Here is a 27533-nt window from a genome sequence, read left to right as displayed (position 1 = left end):
GATTGAGGCCAAAACAAACACACAGGGAAAAAAGAGAGAGAGAAAGACAATGACAGGAAAATTTGTCTTAATAATATCTTCAAAGGATAAGAAAGCATTGTATCCATGAAATAAAAGCATGCTGTTACTAAAAGGAACATTTAGAAGATAAACATAACTCTTAGAAATTCAAATATGAACTCAGAAATGAAAACCTCAGTGAATGAATGAGAAATATTTCTCATCATCTGAAAACAGATCAGTCGTACCCAGGGCAGAACCAAGCACAGACTAGGCCTTTCAAATGAACCAATAAATGAAAGAGCATATAAAGAAATCTTTCTTCTCAATTTATAATCTACCTTCTGTGCCTCATGGCACAATCCTCCATACCCAAGGGCCCAGCTGAGTCAGGACTTCATGAACAATGAACTTGAGCCCCAGGGAAAATCATATACCAGCCTGACCATCAGACTCTCACAGGCATCTGCTGATTAGCTCCCATTCAGTAACATTCATAAGCCTTAATTATACCTGGCCATGTCCTATAGGGTATAAAGCATTCCCCTTTTACAGATGAAAAAACTGAGGTCTAAAAGACAAAGATGACTCTTGGCTGGAGATAGGTCTACAAGGAGAACCCATAATTTGTGTGGTCAGCTTCAAAAGAGTGCCTGTCCTTTTTTGTTTTGTTTTGTTTTCTTCTAATGATAAAAGTCGTGTTTATTTGGAAAAATTCAAACATTTCAGAAATAAAACAAGGCAGAATGGTTTAACTATGGTCAACATTTTGGGGCCTAGTCCTCCACAGTGTTATCTATGCATATGGCAGTGCATTTTTTTAAAAATAAGGTGAAATTCCTCTCTTTCCTTTATATATTTAATACGCCACTATAATTGAATGTTAAACAATAACCACAAAAAGGAATTGGTGTTATATCAAGCTAGTCAGAATCTCCAAGGTATAAAAAAATGATTTGCTTGGAGTGGGGGAAAATTTTCTATTATAGTACAATCATTATATCATAAAATTAACCACATTTAGTACATTCACGCTGTTATGAGGATTTCTTTAGGTCTAATAAACAAAGCATTTCCAAATAAAGGAGCCATTACCTTTAAAGACACTGCTTTGAAAACATTTGCCAAAAATTCTCACTTTGGCAACGCATCTTTAATGGATTGTTATTCTATTTTTTTTTAATATTCACACATACTTACTCGTTCAAAGTTTATAATAAATTTATTCAACTCACCCTACCAACCCCCTTACAATTTGATAAAAAATGGCATTAAATGTGTACATCAATGGGAAGAATTACTATTTTTCCAATATCATCTTTCCACCCATGAACATGGCATTCTCTCCAGTGATTCAGGCCTTTTTTAAAAATATCTTTTAGTAAAGGTTTATATATTTTTTTCATTTAAGCCTTAAATATACTTATTAAGTTTATCCCAGTGCATTTTATTGTTTGCGTGCCTAATAGGAAGGGCATCGTGTTCTTTTTCTGAATTAAGTTTTCTATTTGTTGTGGTATTAGAGGAAACTTTACACCATTTACAGCACTCGCTTCCCTGGTGTTACAGTTTTAAAATGAACTCTCTTGGATTTATTTAGGTAAACATACATATCATTATAAATTGTGATGATTATGCTCTTCTTTATCAATATTTTTATTCCTTGTCTTACCATGTTTGCTAGAACCTCCAGAACAATGTTGAACATTCCCAGTAATATAAGCATCTCTATTTGGTTCTTGACTTCATGAGAAATCTTTAGTATTTTACTCTCACATTTAATGTTTTTGACCTCCTCTTTCAAAGCTCCCACCCTCCCTCAGGACTCAACTGTCTCCCTATTTCTCTACAGTCTGTATCAAATATCTGTCTGAGTAGAAGCTTTTCCTTGGGTCTTTTGACAACAGAAGGTGGTTTAAGCCATTGTAGTTTCTTTTCCTGGATCATGTGCATTTTCAGCCTCTGTAAAAACTTAACCCTTGTATTAACAAGACAGAATTCTGTCGAGGCACAGCAGAAGCTAAGGGCAAGGGAAGCCAGCACTTAAACATACCTACAGAGTGTCATCCACAGGGCAGGGCACATTTGCATGCATGATCTTCTTTAATACTTAATGCAGACGACCGAGGGTGAGATGGCTGGATGGCATCACCAACTCGATGGATGTGAGTTTGAGTGAACTCCAGGAGTTGGTGATGGACAGGGAGGCCTGGCGTGCTGTGATTCATGGGGTCGCAAAGAGTCAGACACGACTGAGCGACTCAACTGAACTAAAATGAGCTGAACGCAGACTCTACAATGTGGTAATTTTGTTTACTCTCACTTTTCAGATGAAAGTCTGTCTCCAAGTAACATGTCTCATGCCACACAGCTAAGTAGTAGAAACAGAATTCTGAGCCAGGTTAAAAGGGAAATCCTATAACTCTCACAGGCCTAAATGTTGGGTGTTTTAACAGTGGTGAAGGGAAAAATTTGTACCAGAAGGGAGGCAGATGTGCAGGGGGAGAAAACTGAGGGTCCAGTGGGAGTGGGCCATCCTTCTCTCCTCTAGAGCCCTTTGCTGAGCAAACAGTATGTAGGATGGGGCTTTGCTGACAGGTTGCAGGGGAGGGTTGGCCTTGCCAGAATCAGAGCATCACACTCTTCCCAGCTCACCATCCCCCAAACCCTTACTTGGGCATTGGTGTATGGAAAGGGCCCTGATCTAGAAAGAAAGGCCTGGAGTCTAGCCTCAGCTCTATCACCATCAGCTGTGTGACCATGGGCAAGTTGCTGCACTCTTGGGTCCTGGTTGAACACCTGTAGAAGAAGGCTAGCCAACTTGTTTAGAAAGGGCAAGAACACACTTTTGTACACAAAGGTAGTCCACGTGGCTTTCAGTTAAACAAGGAAGATGAATCCGTGCATTTACCTCTGTTCCTTCCTGCAATTCACTGAATGAACTATAAAGGAGTTGTTTTTAAACAGACGAGCAAGAAAAGGAGAAGAGGTATCAGGGGGACAAGGGTGTTTACAATTTCAAGGAAATGCAAAGTGCAGGGAGTCATGAGCAGAGCTGAGAGGGCCCAAGAGCAAGCTGCCTGCATCAGGGGAGCCAATGAGAAGCTTGCCAGCTCCTGCCACAAACCCCAGAGAGGCCCGGAAATTAGAGCCACCAGTATCTCAAAACGCAGGGGTGAAACTGCTGAAAACAAGAGGAAAGTCAGACCCTCTGCACCACACACACTTCGCCCAGCCAGCAGGAGGCTGGAGGGTTAGTACTGAGAGAGAGAGAGTCAGGGTGGCAGTGGGGGAGCTCAGCGGATGGCGGGCAGACAGGCACTATAGTAAGAACAGAGCGAGTAGGTGAAGTCCATGTTCTGACTTAGACTCCTCAACCCTCCTTCCCCTAAACACCAGCAATCACATTCACCACCATCCCTACCCGCCAGGATATAGGATTCTTATCTAGAGAAGCTAAAAGGTGCCACTGAAAATGCCTAGAAATATTGACTTTAGAGTCTCCCAATGAAATGACCAGATCCCCATCTTCACTCCCAGTGAAGCCCTACCCAGACCCATAGCATTTCTTAGTGCTTTCTTCTCAAATATGAACAAGTGAAAGAAAAAAGGGGAACTGGGAAGAAGTGGAGACAATGCAGGGAGCAAAAGGAAAAGCAAAGAAGACTGTCATTGTCGTCCTTAAATGAAAGAACACCCTGCATGCAGAACCAGGGGCTAGCAGAAGATAAAAAATGCAATCTACACTGCAAAAGAACCCTCGGAAACTTAAAAGATGAGATTCAAAATTTCAAAAGGCAATAGCAGGGTCTGAAATGTTATTTAAAAAAAAAAGGCAGAAATAAGAAACAAGGAAAAAAGAAGAATAGAGCATCAAGCCAGAATGTCTACAATTCATTAAAAAAAGAGGGGAGAGAACACAGAAGACAGGAAATCACCAAAGACAAAAACACAAAAAATTTTCCCAGAATAGAAGGTCCTAAGTTTCCAGAAGGAAGGAACGCATCAAGGACCCAAAACAATGGATGAAAATAAACTCACACTAGACCCAACATCTAATACTTCCCTGGTGGCTCAAAAGGTAAAGAATCTGCCTGCAATGCAGGAGACCTGGGTTCAGTCCCTGGGTTGGGAAGCTCCTCTGGAGAAGGGAATGGCTACCCACTCCAGTATTCTTGCCGGGAGAATTCCATGGATAGAGGAGCCTGGCGGGCTACAGTCCATGGGATCACAAAGAGTCGGACATAACTGAATAACTAGCACTTTCACACTTTTTTCAGACCTGTTATCATGAAATTTCAGTACACAAGGGACAGAGAGACAGAAAGAGGATCCTACAAACTTCCAGATAGGAAGGTACTGGTTGCCTACAAAGGACAGGAAAACCAAGATGGCATTGAAATTCTTAACAACCACACTTGAAGGTCGAAGGCAATGGAGCAAAGCCTTCAAAATTCTCAGGTAAAATGATTTCCAACTAAAATTTTATTACTCCACGTTCAAGGTCAGGAGGGGTGGCGGTGAGGAGATACCCCTCATCCAAGTAAGATGGAAGGTGTTTCGAGAGGGCATCAGAGGGCAGACACACTGAAATCATAATCACAGAAAACTAGACAATCTAATTACACTAGGACCACAGCCTTGTCTGAAAGCGAAAGTTGCTCAGTCGTGTCCGACTCTTTGCGACCCCATGGACTGTATAGCCCATGGAATTCTCCAGGCCAGAATACTGCAGTGGGTAGCCTTTTCCTTCTCCAGGGGATCTCCCCAACCCAGGGATCGAACCCAGGTCTCCCACATTGCAGGTGGATTCTTTACCAGCTGAACCACCAGGGAAGCCCCACAGCCTTGTCTAACTGAATGAAACTAAGCCATGCCATGTGGGGCCACCCAAGACGGGCAGGTCATGGTGGAGAGGTCTGACAGAATGTGGTCCACTGGAGAAGGGAATGGCAAACCACTTCAGCATTCTTGCCTTGAGAACCCCATGAACAGTATGAAAAGGTAAAATGATAGGATACTGAAAGAGGAACTCCCCAGGTCAGTTGGTGCCCAATAGGCTACTGGAGATCAGTGGAGAAATAATTCCAGAAAGAATGAACAGACGGAGCCAAGGCAAAAACAATACCCAGTTGTGGATGTGACTGGTGATAGAAGCAAGGTCTGATGCTGTAAAGAGCAATATTGCATAGGAACCTGGAATGTCAGGTCCATGAATCAAGGCAAATTGGAAGTGGTCAAACAGGAGATGGCAAGAGTGAACATCGTAGGAATCAGCAAACTAAAATGGACTGGAGAGGGTGAATATAACTCAGATGACCATTATATCTACTACTGCAGGCAGGAATCCCTTAGAAGAAATGGAGTAGCCATCATGGCCAACAAAAGAGTCCAAAATGCAGTACTTGGATGCAATCTCAAAAATGACAGAATGATCTCTGTTCATTTCCAAGGCAAACCATTCAATATCACAGTAATCCAAGTCTATGCCCCAACCACTAACGCTGAAGAAACTGAAGTTGAACGGTTCTATGAAGACCTACAAAACCTTTTAGAACTAACACCCCAAAAAGATGTCCTTTTCATTATAGGGGACTGGAATGCAAAAGTAGGAAGTAAAGAAACACCTGGAGTAACAGGCAAATTTGACCTTGGAATACGGAATGAAGCAGGGCAAAGGCTAATAGAGTTTTGCCAAGAGAATGCACTGGTCATAGCAAACACCCTCTTCCAACAACACAAGAGAAGACTCTACACATGGACATCACCAGATGGTTAACATCGAAATCAGATTGAATATATTCTTTGCAGTCAAAGATGGAGAAGCTCTATACAGTCAGCAAAAACAAGACTGTGGGAGCTGACTGTGGCTTGGATCATAAACTCCTTATTGCCAAATTCAGACTTAAATTGAAGAAAGTAGGGAAAATCACTAGACCATTCAGGTATATCCTAAATCAAATCCCTTATGATTATACAGTGGAAGTGAGAAATAGATTTAAGGGACTAGATCTGATAGATAGAGTGCCTGATGAACTACGGACGGAGGTTCGTGACATTGTACAGGAGACAGGGATCAAGACCATCTCCATGGAAAAGAAATGCAAAAAGGCAAAATGGCTGTCTGGGGAGGGCTTACAAATAGCTGTGAAAAGAAGAGAAGCAAAAAGCAAAGGAGAAAAGGAAAGATATAAGCATCTGAATGTAAAGTTCCAAAGAATACCAAGAAGAGATAAGAAAGCCTTCTTCAGTGATCAATGCAAAGAAATAGAGGAAAAGAACAGAATGGGAAAGACTAGAGATCTCTTTAAGAAAATTAGAGATACCAAGGGAACATTTCATGCAAAGATGGGTTCGATAAAGGACAGAAATGGTATGGACCTAACCGAAGCAGAAGATATTAAGAAGAGGTGGCAAGAATACACAAAAGAACTGTACAAAAAAGACCTTCATGACCAAGATAATCAGAATGGTGTGATCACTCACCTAGAGCCAGACATTCTGGAATGTGAAGTCAAGTGGGCCTTAGGAAGCATCACTATGAACAAAGCTGGTGGAAGTGAGGAATTCCAGTTAAGCTATTTCAAATCCTGAAAGATGATGCTGTGAAAGTGCTGCACTCAATATGCCAGCAAATTTGGAAAACTCAGCAGTGGCCACAGGACTGGAAAAGGTCCATTTTCATTCCAATCTCAAAGAAAGGCAATGCCAAAGAATGCTCAAACTACCGCACAATTGCACTCATCTCACATGCTAGTAAAGTAATGCTCAAAATTCTCCAAGCCAGGCTTCAGCAATACATGAACTGTGAACTTCCAGATGTTCAAGCTGGTTTTAGAAAAGGCAGAGGAACCAGAGATCAAATTGCTAACATCCACTGGATCATCGAATAAGCAAGAGAGTTCCAGAAAAACATCTATTTCTGCTTTATTGACTACGCCAAAGCCTTTGACTGTGTGGATCACAATAAACTGTGGAAAATTCTGAAAGAGATGGGAATATCAGACCACCTGACCTGCCTTTTGAGAAACCTATACGCAGGTCAGGAAGCAACAGTTAGAACTGGACATGGACCAACAGACTGGTTCCAAATAGGAAAAGGAGTATGTCAAGGCTGTATATTGTCACCCTGCTTATTTAACTTATATGCAGAGTACATCATGAGAAATGCTGGGCTGGAAGAAGCACAAGCTGGAATCAAGATTGCCGGGAGAAATATCAATCACCTCAGATATGCAGATGACACCACCCTTATGGCAGAAAGTGAAGAGGAACTAAAAAGCCTCTTGATGAAAGTGAAAGACGAGAGTGAAAAAGTTGGCTTAAAGCTCAACATTCAGAAAACGAAGATCATGGCATCTGGTCCCATCACTTCATGGCAAAAAGATGGGGAAACAGTGGAAACTGTCAGACTTTATTTTTTGGGGCTCCAAAATCACTGCAGATGGTGACTGCAGCCATGAAATTGAAAGATGCTTACTCCTTGGAAGGAAAGTAATGACCAACCTAGATAGCATATTCAAAAGGAGAGATATTACTTTGCCAACAAATGTCCATCTAGTCAAGTGAAGTCGCTCAGTCGTGTCCGACTCTTTGCGACCCCATGGACTGTAGCCTACCAGGCTCTTCTGTTCATGGGATTTTCCAGGCAATAGTACTGGAGTGGATTGCCATTTCCTTCTCCAGCAGATCTTCCCGACACAGGGATCGAACCCAGGTCTCCCGCATTGTAGACAGATGCTTTACCATCTGAGCCACCAGGGAAGTCCGTCTAGTCAAGGCTATGGTTTTTCCAGTGGTCATGTATGGATGTGAGAGTTGGACTGTGAAGAAAGCTGAATGCCAAAGAATTGATGCTTTTGAATTGTGGTGTTGGAGAAGACTCTTGAGAGTCCCTTGGACTGCAAGGAGATCCAACCAGTCCATCCTAAAGGAGATCAGTGCTGGGTGTTCTTTGGAAGGAATGATGCTAAAGCTGAAACTCCAGTACTTTGGCCACCTCACACAAAGAGCTGACTCATTGGAAAAGACTCTGATGCTGGGAGGGATTGGGGGCAGGAGGAGAAGGGGACGACAGAGGATGAGATGGCTGGATGGCATCACCGACTCGATGGACGTGAGTTTGGGTGAACTCTGGGTGTTGGTGATGGATAGGGAGGCCTGGCATGCTGCGATTCATGGGGTCACAAAGAGTTAGACACGACTGAGCGACTGAACTGAACTGAAAATGTTATTTCCAACCAAACTATTGATCAGCTGTGCAGGGCGGAAAAACAATCTTTTTCAGGCATGCAGTCTATCAACAATGTCACCTCCCATTATCCTTTCTAAGGAAGCCATAAAAGCATGGGAGTCAATCAAAAAGGAAGACATAGGTGCACTTTGATTAAAGACACATATATATCTATATACAAAAGCTGGTTTTCCCTGAGAGATCTGGTCCCACGGAATATGGTCTTTATGCCCTCACCAGAGTTTCCAGCAATGGAATTTCCAATTCTAAAGTTCATGTTTATTCACCGTTTAACATTTCTGAAATTGAGATTACATGGCAACTGGTGGCATGGCATCTTAGGTAAGTAAAACATGGAGGCAGCTAAAATTCCCAGGCAGTTTTACAGTTAGCCATGGTATTTCATGCATATTTTTTCTTAGGTTTCCCTACTTCCTGAGATGAGTTTTTCCAACCCCGTTTTCAACACCAAGAAATAGATGCCCCATGGTGACGGCACTCAAGGCAATCCTAGACTGTGTGGGTTGTGGGTGAGGGAGTCGGTGTCCGTCAAGTTCCTTTTCTCCTTACCACCAGCTATGGACAGAGTATCTCACAGTCCTCCACTCACTTGACAGCTGAGGGAAATGAGGCTCAGAGAGGTTGATTGAGGTGCCCTACCTCCCACAGCCAGCACGCATCAGAGCCGCGATCTCAACTCTCCACTGCCGCAGCTGTTGGGCTGGCCCTAGGGACAGCAGCTGCGTTCCCATGGGAAGCAAGCATGAGCACACCCCTGCCCAGCCCAGAGCAAGCCCCTCCGGGCCCTGGCCCCTCTGCTGGAGCTCCAGCGACACTCACTGCATGATCATCTCCCGGACTGGGTCGGAGGGGTAGCGCTTGGATCCACCCATGAACAGGGACCGGTATCGCTGCCGACAGTCCTTTGTCTCCAACATCTGGGTGTTGAGGTAGCGACCCACCCCTACAGGGTTCTGCACCAGAGAGAGGAGGCAAGACATTAGCAAGCTGGATGCCTGGCCCAGAGACTCGATCTCCAGCCTCCCCTGTCTCCCTATTCCATTTGTTACAGATTGAACTATGTTCCCCAAAGAGACAGGTGGAGTCCTAACCCCCAGGACCTCAGAGTGTGAGCTCATCTGGAAATAGCTACAGGTGTTACCAGTTAAGATGAGCTCCTACTGGAGTAGGGTGGGTCCTTCCTCCAATGTGACCAGTGTCCTCATAAGCAGTGATATCTTGGCCCCCGTGTGCCTGTATCCCCTGCCCTATTCTGTTTTTGTGAGGTCTTATGAGTGGGGAGATGGCCATTCAACATGGAGGCAGGGGCTGCAGCAAGGTATTTACAAGCCAAGCAGTTCCAAGCATCACCAGCCACCACCAGCAGCTAGAAACAGGGCAGGAAGGATCTCCTTTACAGGTTTCAGAGGAAATGTGGTTCTGTCGATACCTGGATTTCAGACTTCTGGCTCCCAGAACTGTGAGAGGGTAAATTTCTGTTGTTTCAAGCCATCTGGTTTGTGATACTTTGTTATGGCAGCTTTGCTACCTTATATAGGAAGTTAATACCCCATCCCACCCAGAAACCTGGGTTGTAGGTATAAGAAGCCCTCGTGGAGAGGTTCAGAGGGGAGACGTTGCCTGTCCATTGTGACTGGTGGGGGCAGGAGGAAGGCAGGACAGGAACCCGCCCTCTGTATAGAATCTGGACCAAGGTCAGACTGGGTCTCCAAGTGAAGACCCTCCCCCTTGTAGGAGGTGCAGGCTGGAGGTGAGAAAAGGAAGACTGTGGGGGCTTGACTGGCTCGACCTCACAAGAACAGAAAAGGGCAGGGGGTACAGGCACACGAGGGGCCAAGATATCACTGGGAGATGAAAAGGCGGAGTGGAAGGGGGAGAGTTGGGGTCTGGGGATGCAAGATGGGGCAGGGGGAGCTTAGTGGGAAGGCACATTCCAAGCAAGATGTTCCCAGGGAAACCTGGAGAAATACACAACTTAAAAATACACAGCTGCAGAGAGCGGAGGGGCAGGGCGGGGTGCCAGCCAAGCCAGAGCAGCAACCATGTCAGTTTCAGGAAGCTGTTCTGGGCCAGAGGAGCCCTGGGTTGTGTGTTTTTTTGTTTCTTGTTTTCTAAAACCATAGGCTTTTCTTTGTCCTAAACTGTAATAATGCGTCTGATTTTGGTTTCCTCGAGAGCTTTATTTCTGTTCATCACCTGGGTACTGGCCCCTGTGTTTCCCACTCTGGCCCACTCCTCACTCCCACTCCCCCAGTCTTTTTGGAGTTTGTGACCCTAATGTGAAACGGACAGTGTTCTCTTGAGAGCACGTGAGATTGTTAAATTCCCGCTAGACATTTTTCTAACACGGCTCTAAGGTCCTCGTTGCCGTTTGTGATAAGTGATAGGTAATTTATTGGAAAAATGTGCATACATTTATATTCAGAGGAAATTATAGTTTGCACTATTAGTTTGTCTATTAAAAAACCTTGACTGATTTAAAAATATACCCAGCTGTTTGGAAACAGGCAAAACTAACCTGTGCTAATGGAAGTCAGGACAGGAACCACCTGTGGGGGACAGAGGGTGGAGGGGGGGGTGGGGCCCTGGGGTGCTGAAAACGTTCTTCAGCCCTCTGGGGGACCACTGCATGATGAGTCCATTTTGTGACACATCACTCATTTGGGACTCCTCATTTCTTTATGGTTATCAGACCGCAGGAAAAGGTGGGCTTGGAAAGTAAGGGCAGAAATGAGAAACAGAACACCCAATGCCATCTAGCAAATGAAGAAGGCAGACACACGGACTCGAGAGCCTGGCTGTCTTACAAGAACACCAACAAACCAAAGATGACATCTTACACGTGGGGACAGCTGCCACTGGTGGGGAGGGGAGGGGTCAGAAGGGTCCTTGCTTCACCAGAGACAAGAAATGGGCCAACTCCCTCAGGTATCCCTGAGGCCCCAGGACAAACACAAAGAGAATGGAGGGAGCATTCCCCTGGAAAATAAGAGTGTGATGGTTCTGGGTGATGTCCACTAGCACAGAGGTTCTCCATCTGGTCCCTGGAACAAGCACTCTCAGCATGGCCTGAGAACTCATTAGAAATGCATGTTCCCAGGCCCCGCTCCAGGCTTACTGAATCAGAAGCTCTGGTTTGCAGCTCAGCCATCTCTGTTTTAGGAAGCCCTCCAGGTGATGCCAATGCCCGCCCAAGTTTGAAAAACCACAGCCTTAGAGCAATGAGACAGTCCAGGTAGGTGTTAGTCACCCACCTGGTGGGAAAAGCAGGTGGGATCCACTCCCTCGGAGCATCAGTTTCCAGAGCTGCCTGGAGAGGGTTCCCTGCCCCTCACCGTGTGTCCCCTACAAACACCTACTCACCCAGTTTCCCATGATCATCTGGTAGACCTTCATGCCTGTCCGCTTGGAGGATAGCAGGAAGGGAGGCTGGTTGGTGCGCTTGCACTCCTTCTCTGGAGGAAGCCATGTACCGGGACCAGATGTAGCCTAGGAGTGAGGAATGAAGGCCAGGAGGCTGGAGAGGGCTGGCGGTGGTCAGCCTGGGGCCAGCGCAGGTGACCTCACCTACCTGGCAGCCCTGCGCCTGGAGCCAAGAACACTAGGAGGCACCCAGCTACCCCCAACTCACCTGGAGCCCCTCCTCTAGGGGTGAAGGGGCCCTGCGGTGCCCTCATGACCCCTGCTACCTGCTCTGTCCCTGCCTATCAGCCTGACACCTCTTCCAGGTTCCCAGGAGCAGGGGCCCTCTGGGTCTGGCAAGGTCCAGAGAGGTGTTCCAGAACCCAGCCTGGGGAGCGGAAGCCACTCAGACTTTGGAGCTACTTGAGCGGGGCTCCACTCCCGGCTCCTTTTCCCCTTTGCTGGGGGCCTAGGGCAAATCCCTTCTGATCTCTGGGCCTCAGTTTTCTATCATGAAATGCAAAAGACAATCCCTTCCTCAAGGAGACTGAAAGGTGCCTGGCCCAGAGCAGGCATTCAGGAAGTATTGGTACCCTGCTCATTCCTCTCCACCCCCTCACCTTCCCAAGCCCTCAGCGATCTATGGGGGGCAGACCATGCTTGGGGGTCACCTAAAGTCCAGAAGCTACTCAGGTCACTGGCTGCTGAGCCCTCAGAGAGGAGCCCACCACTCCTCTGAACGGAACAGGGGTGTGCTTCTTACACTCAGTCCACCTCTAGTTTTCCCCTCGTCCTCTCTGCAGGGGAGAGAGGGGCAGAAATGCCCGCTGAGCATTTCCCGGGTGCCAGGCTCCACGCTAGAGACTCTAGTACTAACCTCATTGAATTCTCACAGCCACCTGGTCACACTCACGGGACAAGTGTGTAAACCAAGGCTCAGAGAGTGAGAGAGACTGACCCACTGAGACCAGTGAGTACCAGACCAGGATTGGGAACTAGGTGAGTCCGGCACCCAAACCTGGGCTTTCCCCTGAAATAGCCACCTCCATCCCACCCTGCCTCTGCATAGGGAGTCCCCTTCCAAGAAAAGAGGGAAGGAAGGCCACAGGGGGGACACTGACTAGTTTTCGGGGGCACTGGCTAAGGGTGGTCCAGTAGATTCTTTCTGTAGGGGTTTTCGGGTTTCGAGGAACTGTTGAAAAAACTCCACGCCTCTTATTGTGATGCAGGTTAAGTTCCTCCACGAAGCTCTGGAAATTCGTCAGTTCCCTGGGTCTTTTTTTCTGAGAAACAGAGGGGGATAAAAGAGATCTGTTATGCCAAGAAAAGCAAAGTCTGTGTTTCCAGACCCTCCCCACAGAGACAAGCCGGGGGTCCAGCCGGTGGCGGGGCTGGGGGGTGGGAGTCTCTAACAGCCCCTCCTATGTGCTACACCCTGCAGCCCAGCTTGCCTTATCTACTTCTTCTTCCACTTGTTTCGTGGACATTTACTGGCATTTATTCTAAGCAGAAGCGATAGTCCAAATACATAGAAACCAGTGTGATGAAGGAACACTCACGATTCTTGGGACAATGAAACTACTCTGTATGACACTGTAACGGTGGATACATGTTATTATACATTTATCCAAACCCATAGAACATACAACACCAAGAGTGAACCCTAATATAAGCTATGGACTTAGGGTGATATTGTGTCCATGTAGATTCATTGACTGTAACAAATATTCCCCTCTGGTGTGGATTACTGATAGTAGGGGGCCATGCATGTAGCGGGTACAGGGGACATATGAGAACCTGTACTTTCTGCTCAGTTTTGCTGTGAACCTAAAATTGCTCTTGAAAATGCCTATTTTTTTGATAACACAAACTCTTATCCTGTGGACTGGGCTTTGGCTGTAGGGCCTGAGGAGGGTCCAAGGACCCTGCTATGCTGAGCAGGACACCTTATCAGCTGGTCATGAGGAGGACTGGGAGGCCACAGGGAGAAGCGAGGTTGCAGGGCTGGGCCAAGAGTATTTCAGCATGTCACCACCACCCCTCATGTCCTAGCGCTCCTGATGCCTCGATCATAGGGTCCACCTCCTGCTAACACTCTGCCTAGTTTTCACTTGTGATTGTGTTTCTTTCTGCATTAAAATGTAAGTACCACAGGGGAGGTTCCCCTGCAGCTAAACAATTACCTGGACCAAGGCAGACATGAGTTACATGCGTAACAGGGAGTTAGATAAAGTGAAAGTGTTAGTTGCTTAGTCGTGTTCAACTCTTTGTGATCCCATAGACTGTAACCCGCCAGGCTCCTCTGTCCATGGAATTCTCCAGGCCAGAATACTGAAGGGGGTTGCCATTCCCTTCTCTAGAGGATCTTCCCAACCCAGGGATAGAAGCCGTGTCTCCTGCAGTGTGGGCAGATTCTCCTAGTTGCTATGAAAGCAAAGCCCAGGGTGTTAGGGAATCACATAACAGGATCTTGGTGGGTGCAGGAAATGGCTGCACCAAGCTAAAATTCTACCTCAGTTTCTCCTCTTGGCCCTCCAGTTCTCTGCCACTAACCCAGACAGCTTAGCTGGGTCTGCAGTAGCCAGAAGTGTTTGCAAAACAGCAGGACACTCAGGCTGCACCATCCAGGTCTCAGCAGGCCTGGTGGCCCGTGTCCCTTCCAGGCCTGGCACAGTGGCCACTTGCAGCTCCTCCGTAGTTCATGCTGGTGCAAACAAGAAGGGACTGGTGGTGAAGCCAGACAGCGTCCTGGGGTTCAAATCCCAGCTCTGCCTCTTCCAGCTACGTGGCTAGCCTCAATCTCCCCATCTAGCACAAAGAGCCTTATCCCTCCCTTGCTGGGGGTAGGGAGTGAGCAGGATATGGGAAGGGTCCCGTGTTCCCCTACCTCCCCCTCGCAGAGCCTGGCACACAAGTTGCTGTGGATGAGCGAGGCTGGTCTTCCTGCTGGGGAAGGCACAGCCCGTTCTGGGTACAAACCTGCACAGAGTAATGTCCGTAAGGCTGGGGCTTGCTTCGGTCACCAGAGAAAATGTCGTAGGGGCCACGGGTGCCTGTGATTTTTGCCAGGAACATTTCAATGCCACTTTTAAAGGTGTAAGTGCCCGGTGCCAGACCACTCCCCTGGAACACAGAGGACAATCCCTACAGGTACATCACCCTCTTGGGGGCCTCAGGTTCCCCATCTGCCCTGGGACTCCCCCCACCCAGGGCTGCACAGGAAGCTGGGTGAGGCCTGGCCAGGTGAGGGGGATACCTGATGAGCCAAGGGGGGCGGCTTGTTGGCCATCCTGCACATGAGGCCCTCAGAGTGAGACCGGTTCCAGGCACTCTCCTCCAGCTTCGTGAATGGGTTGCCCTTCTCCCCATAATTTCCAGGCCCTGGATAGTAGTTCTGCGGGTGGGGGAGGGATACAAAGGCCGTTAGTCCCACTCCTTGGGCTACTGTGTGCAACTGAGGAAGAGACGCCCCCCCAGAGGGGAACGGGGTTTTCAGAGACCCTGCATGTTAACTGCCCTCCAGAAACACACAGCGCTGCGGCCTGCGAGCCTCTGCCACCGCTTAGGACTTCAGTTCCAAAATTCAGATTCCCAAGACTTCCATAGTGGCACAGTGGGTGAGAATTCACCTGCCAATGCAGGGGACACGGGCTCCATCCCTGGTCCCAGAAGATCCCCCATGCTGCGGAGCAACTAAGTCCGTGCACCACAACTGCTGAAGGCTTGGGCTGCAACTACTGACGCCTGTGCTCCTGGAGCCTGTGCTCCACAGCAAGAGAAGCCGCTGCAGTGAGAGGCCTGAACACCACAGCTAGAGAGAGCCTGCACACAGCAGAGACTCAGCACAGCCAAAAAAAAAAGAAACAAAAAAGTTCAGATTCTGCCCTGGGGCCCCACTAGTCTGTCCACTTATCCCTCACAGCTCCCTTCCTAGGTCTGACACTTCAGCTAAAGTGAGGTTCTTGCTGGTCCCCAAACATACGCATTCTGCCAAACTCCCTGCCTTTGCTTGCTTGTGCCGTTACTGCCACTCTTCCTGTCTTTTTGACCTTGGAAGATTCTAGTCCTGCAAAGCCAGGTCAAATGTCATCTCTCCTGAGAATGAAGCCATCCTTCCCCGATCCCCCCAGACAGCTGCTTGCTTTGGTGATCTCAGAAATCCCATCCATTATACACACCCCTGTGTCGTAGCCTGCATTTACACAAATGGGTTTTCCACTGTTCTGTGAACAGTGCTGTGATCTGGAGGTATCTGGAGTCCCAGGTTCGAATCCTGGCCCCGCTGCTTCCTAGCTGAGTGATCTTTGGCATGCCACTTAAAGATCCTCCTTAGCCTCATGGTTCATATTGTAAGCACAGGGACGTAGTACTTTCTTCAAGGGTAATGAAAATGAAAGGAAATAATGTCTTTAGAGCCTCTTGCACATTCTCAGCCCATAGCATGTGCCAACATCTGGTAGTCAGAGTGGGGTGGCTATCTTGACAGAGGGGGTTGGGGCAATGGGAAGTGGGTGGAGAAAGAGGTAAGGGAGGATTAGAACTGTGGCTGGAATGACCATCTGGATCGGAATGACTCTGGCTGCAACAACTGCCAGGGTCAGAGGTATGGCCTTTCTGGGTGTAATGAGGAGAGCCGCCCTGCAGGGTGGGTGGGGAGATGGGTGGGTGGGTGGGTGGGAGAGGGGCCGTCTTGGGTAAAGATCTGGCAGGATGTTTGCTGCTGCGCTGCATCTTTAAGCCACACAGAGTCGCTGCTGCTCCACAGATGATGGCTCAGCCCTGCCTCCCTCCAGCCCCTGGAACCTCCCGGAGAGCAGCCCAGAACCAGGCCAGGCAGAGAGGACAGGGAGCTCTGCCGGGACAGTCAGGCCGCAGTGGGCATCAGATTTGTTCACCCTCAGAGGAGCAAGACTGCACCTTGCCTGCTTCCAGGGCCCAGGGTTTCCAGGTATGTTCGGGAGAAAAGCCCCAAAGTAGGAAGGTGGGTCCTGGCATCAAGTACTAGGTGATTTACAAGCCTTAACATCTTGGCCCTAGAGGCAACCTGACGAGATCAGATCAGTGCCACTGAAATTAACAGATGGGGAAACTGAGTCTGAGAGGGAAACCTTGTGTCCAAGGTCCCCCCTCTGGAAAGGGGCATGAGTGCGTGCTGAGTCGCTGCAGTAGTGTCTGACCTCTGTATGACCCCACGGACTGTAGCCCACCAGACTACCAGTCCCTTGGTGCAGACAAGAAGGGACTAGTGGTGAAGCCAGATAGCGTTCTGGGGTTCAAACCCTGGCTCTGCCTCTTCCAGCTGCGTGGCTAGCCTCAGTGTCCCCATCTACCACAAAGAGCCTTATCCTGCCCTTGCTGGAAGTGGGGAGTGCTGTTCCTGCCACTCTTCCTGTCTAAGGCAAGAATACTGGAGTGGGTTGTCATTTCTTTCTCCAGGGGATCTTCCCGACCCAGGGATCAAACCCAGGCCTCTTACATCTCCAGCACTGGGAGGTGAGTTCTTTACCACTAACGCCAGTGCAAAGGTTTTAACTTCTAAATCCATGTGTGATCTTTCTGATCCTCTACTGTTTCCCAGACAGTGAGCATCATGACCTCTGGGGAGAACTTAGACGTGAGGGTCATAACAAAGGAGCAAGAGCAGCTGCTCAGGGAACTTCAGAGGCCAAGAAGTGCCCAGTGCTGACACTCTGTCAACAAAGCGTCACCTCTCCCTTCGACCCTTCAGGATCAGAGGTGCAGTAACATGTGTGGGCTGGTGTAAACACCCTTGATTTCAGCTAGAATGTTTCAGACCTTTGGGGACCCTCAAGCAGGAGTGATTAATTCTGGGGGGAGAGGTGTGTGGGAATGGAGAAATTGTCACTTGTAATTTTTTTCAGCTGGACCTTGAAGAAGGAGAAGGATCCCAGAAGATGAAGGGGGAGGGACAGGTCCCCCAGGTAGAGGGGGCAGGAAGAGCACCTTTGAGACAACGGGAGAGGTATGCTAGAAGAGAGTGGGATGGCCCTGAAAGCCGAGCAGGGTGTCCAGACTTGATTCTGAGGTATGGGGGGTGCTTAAGAAGGTGCACAGCAAAGATAAATAAATAAAAAACAACTACGATGCTGTCTCAAGGGAGGAAAAAAAAAGAAGAAGGTGATGGGAGGGTGGGGCCTGGGAAAGAGGAGCCGAGGAGAGAAACTGAGGAAGGGACTCCAAAGCTGGGAATCTAGGTGTCCCCATAGCCCAGGGAAGGCAGAGCATACTAGGAGGGGGATGGAGGCAGATCCCAGGCCAGCAGAGAAGGCGTTGACTTTGCAGGGTGTGGTTCATCAGCCCCATCCTCTCTGGGGAAGGGTTCACAGGCCCTCAAGCAGGCACCCAGGGCTTTGACACTGGCACTGGGGAGGCCCCCATGGGCAAGTCAGCAGCCTGCACAGGTGGCATCTGTAGGCCTGTCCCACCAGCAGTGGGGGTACGACTGCAGGGACCAGAGGCCAGAGAAGGCACAGGAGGTCCCCAGTCCAGGACTCACAGCAAGATGACAGTGAGAAAAGCAGGCCTTGGATGTGAGCTCCCCCTGCTCAGTGCCCTCTCCTTGAAACTCACTGTCTGGCCCTGAGCCCAGGAGGGCAGCTCAGAGAAATCCCGCAGGGCCTAGTGAGTTACTGCAGCAGCAGATAGAGGACCAGAGGGGAGGAGAGACAGCCAAAAGGGAGGGACAGGCCATGGGACCTTCACCTGCTCAGCCAGCCCTCCCAGCAGCCCCAGTGTTGAGGACCAGGGCACAGGAGGAAACAGCTAGCATCTGATTCGTTCCCCCAAATCCTCTGCCTTCAACAGGGCTGGGCTCTGACATCAGACCTGTCCTCCACATATCGTCAAGGGACAACGCAAGTGAGTCAAGTGCGGTGGTTATGCGTGGATACCTTGGATTCAATCCTGCCTCTGCCACTGAGTAGCTCTGTGGTCGAGGGCAGTCACTTAACCTCTCTGTCTGTAAAGAGGAGATGACAGTGCCTGCTTCACAGGTTGCTGTGAGGACTGCATTAATTAGTACACTAGAATGGTGCCTGGCGCGTGTCAAGTGCTGTGTTAAGTGTCGGCTATTATTACTTTAGATTTGAAGGTAATGACTCATTTTCCCGTGCCTCCAGACAACCCCTCTCCCTACAGGGCAGTTACAGCTTCTGCACCTGAGGACGCATGCGTACATCCCCTGAACGGGGCAACGAATAATCTCTAGGCTCCATAGGAGTTTTCACAGTGGAGAAGTGTGGAGGAAAGGCCCTGCCTTTGTGGTTGGACATCCCCTCTCCATGCCTGCTTGGCCCACTGGGGCAAGACGTTTATCCTCTCTGAGCCTCCGAGGGCTGGTCTGGAGTGGTTATAAAAAAAAAAAAAATCAAGAGTGTTTCAGAGAATGGGTACTTAGCAGGCAGGTGTGCCCTTAGTCCACAAAGCCCTACCTCGTGCCTACTATGTGCCAGGTGCTGCGAGGACCGGGAAATTCTGCAATCAATCAACCGGGCAGATGTGTCCACCCTCAGGGGCTGCTGTGCTCTGGGAGAAAGACACACTGAACACAGCCACAATCGGGGCTCCTGGGACAGGGTGGCATCTCACAGGATCAGGTCAGACCTCAGGTCAGAGCTGAGGGGGGTGGAGGGAGTCCTTAGGTGAAGGGGCTGCTGGAGGAAGAACAGCACTTCCGGTAGAGGAAGAGCAGGAGCAAAGCCCCCGTGCTGAGAGCTCATGGCACACTGAGGAGCGAGGAGGGTGGGGTGTCCAGCGCAGCATGGGGGCTGGGGAGGGGCAGTGCTGGCAGTGTGCGTGTCACCCCATCTTTGCCCTTGCTGCCTTATAGAGGCAGTGCCCATCCAGTGTCCTCCCCCATGAGATGACCATCCCCACCCACACGACAGCACACAGGCCTCCTGCCGCCCCAACTCTTACCACCATCACCTCCTATCTGAATGCCTCCAACCCCACCCCCATAAGTGTGTCATCAGCCACCCCCCACCAACATCAAAACCCTTCTCCACTGTCCTCCAACAGCACCTGGAATCAAACCTGAGGCCTCCACCTTGTCAAAGGTCCTCATGTCTGGGTCCTCACCCCTCTGCTCTTGCCTCCTCCACCCTGACTCACAGATTCCATGAGTCTCCATTGCTCACCTACACAGATTTGGCTCAAATGCCACCTCCTTCCAGAGGTCTTTCCTGCTGCTGCTGCTGCTAAGTCACTTCAGTCGTGTCCGACTCTGTGTGACCCCATAGACAGCAGCTCACCAGGCTCCCCCGTCCCTGGGATTCTCCAGGCAAGAACACTGGAGTGGGTTGCCATTTCCTTCTCCAATGCATGAAAGTGAAAAGTGAAAGTGAAGTCGCTCAGTTGTGTCCAACTCTTCGCAACCCTATGGACTGCAACCCACCAGGCTCCTCCGTCCATGGGATTTTCCAGGCAAGAGTACTGGAGTGGGGTGCCAGGTGCCATTTATAGGGTAGTCAGGGAATGGCACCCCACTCCAGTACTCTTGCCTGGAAAATCCCATGGATGGAGGAGCCTGGTAGGCTGCAGTCCATGGAGTTGCGAAGAGTCGGGCACAATTGAGTGACTTCCCTTTTACTTTTCACTTCCATTCATTGGAGAAGGAAATGGCAACCCACTCCTCCAGTGGACACTCCAGTGTTCTTGCCTGGAGAATCCCAGGGACGGGGGAGCCTGGTGGGCTGCCGTCTATGGGGTCGCACAGAGTCGGACACGACTGAAGCGACTTAGCAGGGAAGACCTGACTACCCTATAAATGGCACCTCCACCACTCGTATCCCTCCCTGTCTCATTTTTCCTCATGGCTCAGATCATATGTGATTTGCTTCTTTGTACTGTTGTTGCCACCACTAGGACCACAGCTCCATGAGGGCCCGGACCTTGTCATTGTCACTGCTGGAACCCCAGGGCCTAGAACAGTGTGCGGCACTAGAGGGCGCTCCATCATTATTTGCTGGGTAGATGGCTGTAGATGGATGTTTGCTGCCTGCCTACTGTGTACTTGGCTTTGTGTTGGTGACTCAAAGATGAACCAGACCCTTTCTTGCCATCAGGGAGCTCCTGGTCTGGTGGGGGAGACAATAGGACCCTACGACAGCCAGTGGGCTCAAAGAGGTGGCACTGGAAGCAGAGGGGCTGTGGGGTCTCAGAGGAGAGCCTAGCCAAGCCTGGCGAGGAGCCCACAGGTGAAAGGGTGCTTCCAGCCGCAGCCAGGGGCATGCTCCAGAGGAGAGAGTGGGAGGGCTCCCACTCCAGTATGAGAACACCTACCCCAATGAGTCCTCGGAAGCGAATCTCCCCAGAGCTGAGCAGCCCACGAGTGCTGCCTGGTTTTGACTGCAGCTCTTCTAGGAAGTCTTTGAAGTTGTAGGAGCCAGGCCCCAGCTTTTCCTTCTGCCCCAAGAGAACAGAGAAGAGGTAAGAACTTTACACCCGTGTCTATGTGGGCAGGAGCCCAGGGTGTGGTGTGTTCCTTAAAGGATGAGCTCTACCTGGGCGTGGAAGGACACTGCAGGCTGCCCTAGGGCTGCACAGGAGGACCCGGTGCCTGGGATGGGGCGGGATGGGGCCCCAGGGGCCTCACCTGCTGCCGCTTCTCTTTCATGATGGCCTGGTACTGGAAGTGGGGCAGCTGGGTCAGCCGAGTGGCTTCCTGGGCCTTGGCCCAGCCTGTGCCCACCTCTTTCTTCAGTTTCTTGTTGCTGAAGCAGGTCTCCTTAAAGCCATAGGTCCCAGGTCCTATGTGGGACTGAGCCAGAATGGAGTCAGAACAGGGCCAGGCGCACCCGCCAGTCCAGCCATAGAGCAAGTCCTTGCCTGCTGTCACCCTGACCTGAGAATGGACAGGCAATGCCTGTGGGGCCCCTCCTGCAGCCCCCAGCCTGGCACTCAAGCTGTGACCCTGACATCCCCTGTCACTAGCCCCCTTGCACTTCAGAGAGGGCCCATGGCCAGTCTGTGCAAAAGCTGCCAGTGGAACCCACTGTCTCTGTAGTTCCAAACCACACTCTTTTCACTACAGTCTTGTGTTTATCAGACACCTTGAGAGCCCAGCTCTGAGCCAAGCCCTGAGTTGTGGACTGAGCACACCAAGGGGTATGAGGCATGCCCCTTCCACAGCTGAACTCATCTGCCATGGTGGGGGACTCACAGGGACAGTGCCCAGACCACGTGGGAGAGTCAGGAAGCTGGGCAAACTCACCACATCCACAGAGTAGACCCTGGAGTATGGAGCTTCCGTGAAGGTGCTTAACTTCTTCTGGTTGGGATAAACAGCGGAGACATCAAACCTGGGAGGACAGACACCCATTGAAAGGCACCCATTCCTGATGAGGGACGTTCTAGGGGGCAGGAGAGTTAGCATCCCAGGGGAGGTGACTTTGGAGCTGGCCCATGAAAGATGAGATGAACAGGGCTGCTGCCTCCTCGTGGCCTTTGTACTTCTGTTCCCTCTCCCTAGACTCCACCCTAGTCTGATCACCTACCCCCTGCTGAGGACCTTTACTCAAAAGTCACCTTCTCAGTGCAACCCCACCCCCCTTCCAGCACCTGCCAGCTCCTCCCCCCCACTGTCTGTTTTTCCATAGCCCTTATCACTATCTAACACTTTATATAGTTTTCTTTCTTTTTTGCTTATTATCCACTCCAGCCACCTCTCCCTAAGAAGGCAAGCTCATGAGCAAGGGTTTTGCTGTTTTGTTCAGTTTCATTCCCAGATGCTAGAACTGAGCCTGGCACATAGTAGGTGACATTTATATAGAGATATAGATATAAACATAGATACAGATGGGGCTTCCCAAGTGCTGTGGTAGTAAGGAATCTACCTGTCAACGCAGGAGATGCATGTTCCATCCCTGGGTCAGGAAGATCCACTGGAGAAGAAAATGGCAACCCACTCCAGCACTCTTGCCTGGGAAATCCTCTGGACAGAGAAGCCTGGGCAGGCTACTGTTCATGGGGTTGCAAAGAACTGGACACCACTGAGCCACTAAGCACAGCACAGTGTGTATATATGCACACTGTATATATATATATATATGGTATACCTAAGATATATATATATATATACCAAGATGCTCCTGAGAAATCTGTATGCAGGTCAAGGAGCAACAGTTAGAACTGGACATGGAACAACAGACTGGTTACAAATCAGGAAAGGAGTACATCAAGGCTGTATATTGTCACCCTGCTTATTTAACTTACATGCAGAGTACATCATGAGGAACACTGGGCTGGATGAAGCACAAGCTGGAATCAAGACTGCCAGGAGAAATATCAATAACCTTAGATATGCAGATGACACCACCCTTATAGCAGAAAGTGAAGAAGAACTAAAGAGCCTCTTAATGAAAGTGAAAGAGGAGAGTAAAAAAGTTGGCTTAAAACTCAACATTCAGAAAACTAAGAGCATGGCATCCGGTCCCATCACTTCATGGGAAATAGATGGAGAAACAGTGGAAACAGTGTCAGAATTTTTTTTCTGGGATCCAAAATCACTGCAGATGGTGATTGCAGCCATGAAATTAAAAGACGCTTACTCCTTGGAAGGAAAGTTATGACCAACCTAGATAGCATATTCAAAAGCAGAGACATTACTTTGTCAACAAAGGTCCTCCTAGTCAAAGCTATGGTTTTTCCAGTAGTCATGTATGGATGGGAGAGTTGGACTATAAAAAAAAGCTAAGTGCCTAAGAATTGATGTTTTTGAGCTGTGGTGTTGGAGAAGACTCTTGTGAGTCCTTTGGACTGCAAGGAGATCCAAGCAGTCCATCCTATAGGAAATCAGTCCTGAATATTCAAATTTATTGGAAGGACTGATGCTGAAGCTGAAACTCTGATACTTTGGCCACCTGATGTGAAGAACTGACTCGTTGGAAAAGACCCTGATGCTGGGAAAGACTGAAGGCAGGAGGAGAAGACAACAGAGGATGAGATGGTTAGATGGCATCAGTGACTCCATGGACATGAGTTTGAGTAAGCTTGGGAGTTGGTGATGGACAGGGAAGACTGGTGTGCTGCAGTCCATGGGGTTGCAAACTGATACCCAACATATATCACACATATGAATGAAGACACCTGGGCTGAAATTCTACGCACGACTTTTGGGCTGAGTGACCTACTATGGGACAGGCCACTTGGCCTCTCTGAGCAGCACATAGTAGGTCCTTCAGAAATGATTTTAAACAACTTAGTAGGATAATTAAAGGACTCTGGGCAGGGAAACGCAGAGCCCGGAGGCGGATATACAGTCCCGCCCGCCCACCCCTGACTGCCAGCCCTCCCCACTTTCCGCTCCCTGTCCCCAGGCTCCAGCCCTCTTTCATAGGCCCTCCAGTCACAGGCCCTCTTTCCCGCCCCCCCCGCCCCCCCCCCGCCCCGACCCCACCCCACCTGTGGCTCTGCACCCCGAAGGGCGCGCCGGTGAACCACTTGGTGGCCATGATGCTAGCCTGCCCCCTCGCGGCGAAGTCCTCGCAGGACTCGGGCCGTGGGACTCCTCTGCGGCGCCAGCCTCGCGAGCTGGCCGCCGACCACAGCCGCCGCTGCCATGGCAACCCAGGCCTTGTGATTTGTGATCCGCCAGAACCCGTGTGCTGTGTGTGTTGCGTCTTTGCTCGCGCAGCGCAGCGCCCGGGCAGGCACGCCCGCGAGGTTCTCGACTTTTCCACTGGGCTCTGCACATTTTCACTGCTGCCTTGCCAGATATCCTTCCCCCAAGCGAGCCCGGCAGATTTAATGGCCCCTCATGGTGGTTAATATGGATGCCATTTGGTAGGGTTTTAGAGTCATTTGTTGAGGAAAGAAAGAAAGTGAAGTCGCTCAGTCGTGTCCGATTCTTTGCGACCCCATGGACTGTAGCCTACCAGGCTCCTCCGTCCACGGAATTTTCCAGGCAAGAATACTGGAGTGGTTTACCATTTCCTTCTCCAGGGGAATCTTCCCGACCCAGGGATGGAACCCTGATCTCCCGCGTTGCAGGCAAACGCTTTACCATCTGAGCCATCAGGGAAGCCCCATAAATTGAGGAACTGATTCTGATTTCTTGCTTTATGCCAGCACCCTGCACGGGGCCTGGTGGAGAGCTAAAGGCTTCTTAATGTTCACCTTATGCTGGTGGGACCAGTGAGACCCACAGGGAGGTCTTGACTTAGGCAAAGGGCATCCCATTCCTTCTCCACTCTGTGGAGAGAAGGAGAAAGAGGGAACAGGCAAGGGGAGCCAGAACGTGGAAGGTAGGAATGAGATCGGTGGTGGGGGAGGTGCTGCAAGGATGGAGTCAGGACTCTGTTCCTCCCCCAGCTACCCGCCCTACCCCCACCATGACGCCCACTCTGGGCAGACAGTGTGCACGGTGCCTGGGACCCAGAGGAGGCCCCTTCTCAGACAGTCTAGTGGAGGGAAACGATGACTGCACTGTGGGAGCAGGTCCAGAAGACAGGGAAGACTGACCCAGACTGCTGGTGGTGGGTAGGTTGGGGAAGGGGGAGGAGGAGAAGAATTTCTTCCTGGAGGAGAAGAATTTCAAACTCAACATTAAAGAGTGTGTATATCTTGCTTGGTAAAGGAAAGAACTGAGGTTATGTGCCCCCCATAAGGCATGATCAGCTCTCTCCTCTCAACACCAGGGCCTGGGGTCATGCTACAGACTGTCTAAAATCATCTCCTGTGATCGCCTTTGATCCTTCCAAGGGTTTTAGGCTAAGGCAGGGCAAAGAGTCTTACACCATTTGATGAAAACAAGACTGAAACCAGAAACAGAACTTTCCTAGGGGTCCTGCATCCAGTCTGTGGTGGAAGTGGATTACCAGATCAGTGGGTCTCCTCCCAGGCCCCACCCAACACCCTTTTGCCATCCCAATATAGCATTTAAGCCATGAGCTGGACTCACAGGCCCCACGCTGGGCAGGCACATGACCACAGCACCTGGAGCATCCATGCTGCCCTGCTGAGCTGAAGGTCGGAGGCATCAGTACTCGGGAACACACACAGGACAGCCACCCCAGGTCATCCAAGCATTGACTTTGCCCCTTCCCAATGTGCAATCTTGAGCAAGTCACTTCCTCCTCTGATTCTCACCTTTCTTACCTTTAAAATAAAGCCAGTAATCTCTGTGTCTCCAGACTGCTATAAAGATTAAATGAGCCGTTTAGGTACGCTTCATAGCAGAAGCATAATAAGAGGTCATTCCTAGCCCTTGGAAAGGGACCTTACAGAAGGCCCAGGGGCAGAGACTGTGTGTCATTCACGCTGGTGCAGTATGTGGCACATGGAATATGCTCAGCAAATATTTTTTGAATGACTAGTGAACAAATCAATGAATCTAATCCAACTTCCCAGGAATGCATAAGTCCTCAGAGAATCAGATTCAAATCCTAGCCCTGCTGCTTCCAGGCTGGTGGCCTTGGACAAGTTACTCTGGCTTCAATTTCCTTGTCTGTGACATGTGACTGCAACATTCTGGAGGGGCTGTTTTGAGGAGTGAGTGACAAGTGGCTGTGTCCACTACCACATTCTATGAGCTGGGGAGGCCCTACAACCAGACCCAGGGCTGCTCAGGGGTTCTTGGGCCCAGGCTTCCTGGGGTTGCTTTCTTTCTCTCCCAGCATAAGCACCTTGGCTCTGGGACTCATGGAGGAGAAGCCACAGGATATAAGCCAAGGTCCATTGGGCTGGGAGTTCTGGCTGCCAGGCAGGCCAGAGCAGGCCAGAGTGAGTCAGCTGTGCAGCAAGGCAGCTGGCTCCAGTCAGCCCAAAGCATCCCCATCATAGAACTTTCCTGATGACAGCAATTAACTCTCTTGTAGGTACTATCGCAATCCTCTTCAACCCATATGGAACAGAAGAGGAAACTGAGGATCAGCCAGAGAGAGTAACTTGTCCTGGTCACATCTAGTGAGCATCACACAGTAGATACGAAGCTCATAAGTAAACTGTGCTAGAGTTTCTAACCCATCCTCGGGGTGCCATATGTTATGTCAACAAAGTAAGTCAAGCTTCTGAGCCAGAGGATTCAGGCCTCTGAGATGGGGCTGTGGCTGCTGCCTTCAGTCCTCATCCGCTGCCATCTCTTTCCCATGCTCTGTAAATCTCAGCCATATGGGGCTGCTCTGTCCCTAGGCATACCCGGCCCTGGCAGAGCTCTAGCCTTTTCATGTGCCTTTTCTGCTGTTGAAACGCACCAGCAAACTACCCTCCCCATTCACCTCCTATTCATCTTCTCAGAGTCAGATCCAATGTCAAAGCCACCAATTAGAATGGCCATTATAAAATAAACAAGCAAAAACAGAAACAAAGTACAAATGTTGGTGAGGATATAGAGAAACTGAAACCTTCGTGCATTGTTGGTGAGAATATAAAATGATGAAGCTCCATGAGCAAAAAAAAGTATAGCAGCTTTTCTGAAAAATAAACATAGAATTACCATATGACCTAGCAATTTCACTTCTGGGCATATACCCAAAAGAAGTGAAATCAGGACTCAAAAAGATATTCGTGCACCCATGATCATAGCAGCGTTATTCCCAAGAGCTAAAATGTGGAAACCACCCAAATAGCCATTGATGGACAAGTGGATAAACAAAATGTAATATATACATACAAAGGAATATGATTCAGATTTTAAAAGGAAGGTAATTTTGACACAGTTACAACATGGATGAACCCTGAATTATGCTCAGTAAAATAAGCCAGACACGAAAGGGTAAATATTTTATTATTATTCTACTCAAATGAGGTACATAAAGTAGTCAAATTCATAGAAACTAGAATGATGGTTGCTAGGCTTGGGGAAGCTGGTATAGGGAGCTGTTAATGGAATCAAAGTTTCAGTTTGGGAAGATGAAAA

At 49.4% G+C, this 27533-nt stretch overlaps 1 protein-coding gene across 1 annotated transcript in view; it reads right to left on the bottom strand.

Annotated features, from left to right (window-relative positions):
• The window catches only part of CIMAP2 (ciliary microtubule associated protein 2), a 40394-nt gene that overhangs the window by 11162 nt on the left and 1699 nt on the right, over window positions 1–27533 (bottom strand). The window contains exons 2-10 of the mRNA XM_069576511.1: window positions 24080–24231; window positions 21891–21978; window positions 21273–21437; window positions 20960–21082; window positions 14913–15050; window positions 14636–14779; window positions 12778–12939; window positions 11618–11743; window positions 9074–9207 (exon numbers count right to left, since the gene is read on the bottom strand). Of these exons, the coding sequence (XP_069432612.1) occupies window positions 9074–9207; window positions 11618–11743; window positions 12778–12939; window positions 14636–14779; window positions 14913–15050; window positions 20960–21082; window positions 21273–21437; window positions 21891–21978; window positions 24080–24231 (1232 nt within the window). The remainder of the gene's footprint in view (window positions 1–9073; window positions 9208–11617; window positions 11744–12777; window positions 12940–14635; window positions 14780–14912; window positions 15051–20959; window positions 21083–21272; window positions 21438–21890; window positions 21979–24079; window positions 24232–27533) is intronic.

This window comes from Ovis canadensis, chromosome 1 (assembly GCF_042477335.2).
Source record: "Ovis canadensis isolate MfBH-ARS-UI-01 breed Bighorn chromosome 1, ARS-UI_OviCan_v2, whole genome shotgun sequence".
Lineage (NCBI taxonomy): Eukaryota > Metazoa > Chordata > Mammalia > Artiodactyla > Bovidae > Ovis > Ovis canadensis.
Note: the sequence above shows the minus strand (reverse complement) of the source record. Positions and strands in the feature narration are given on the sequence as shown.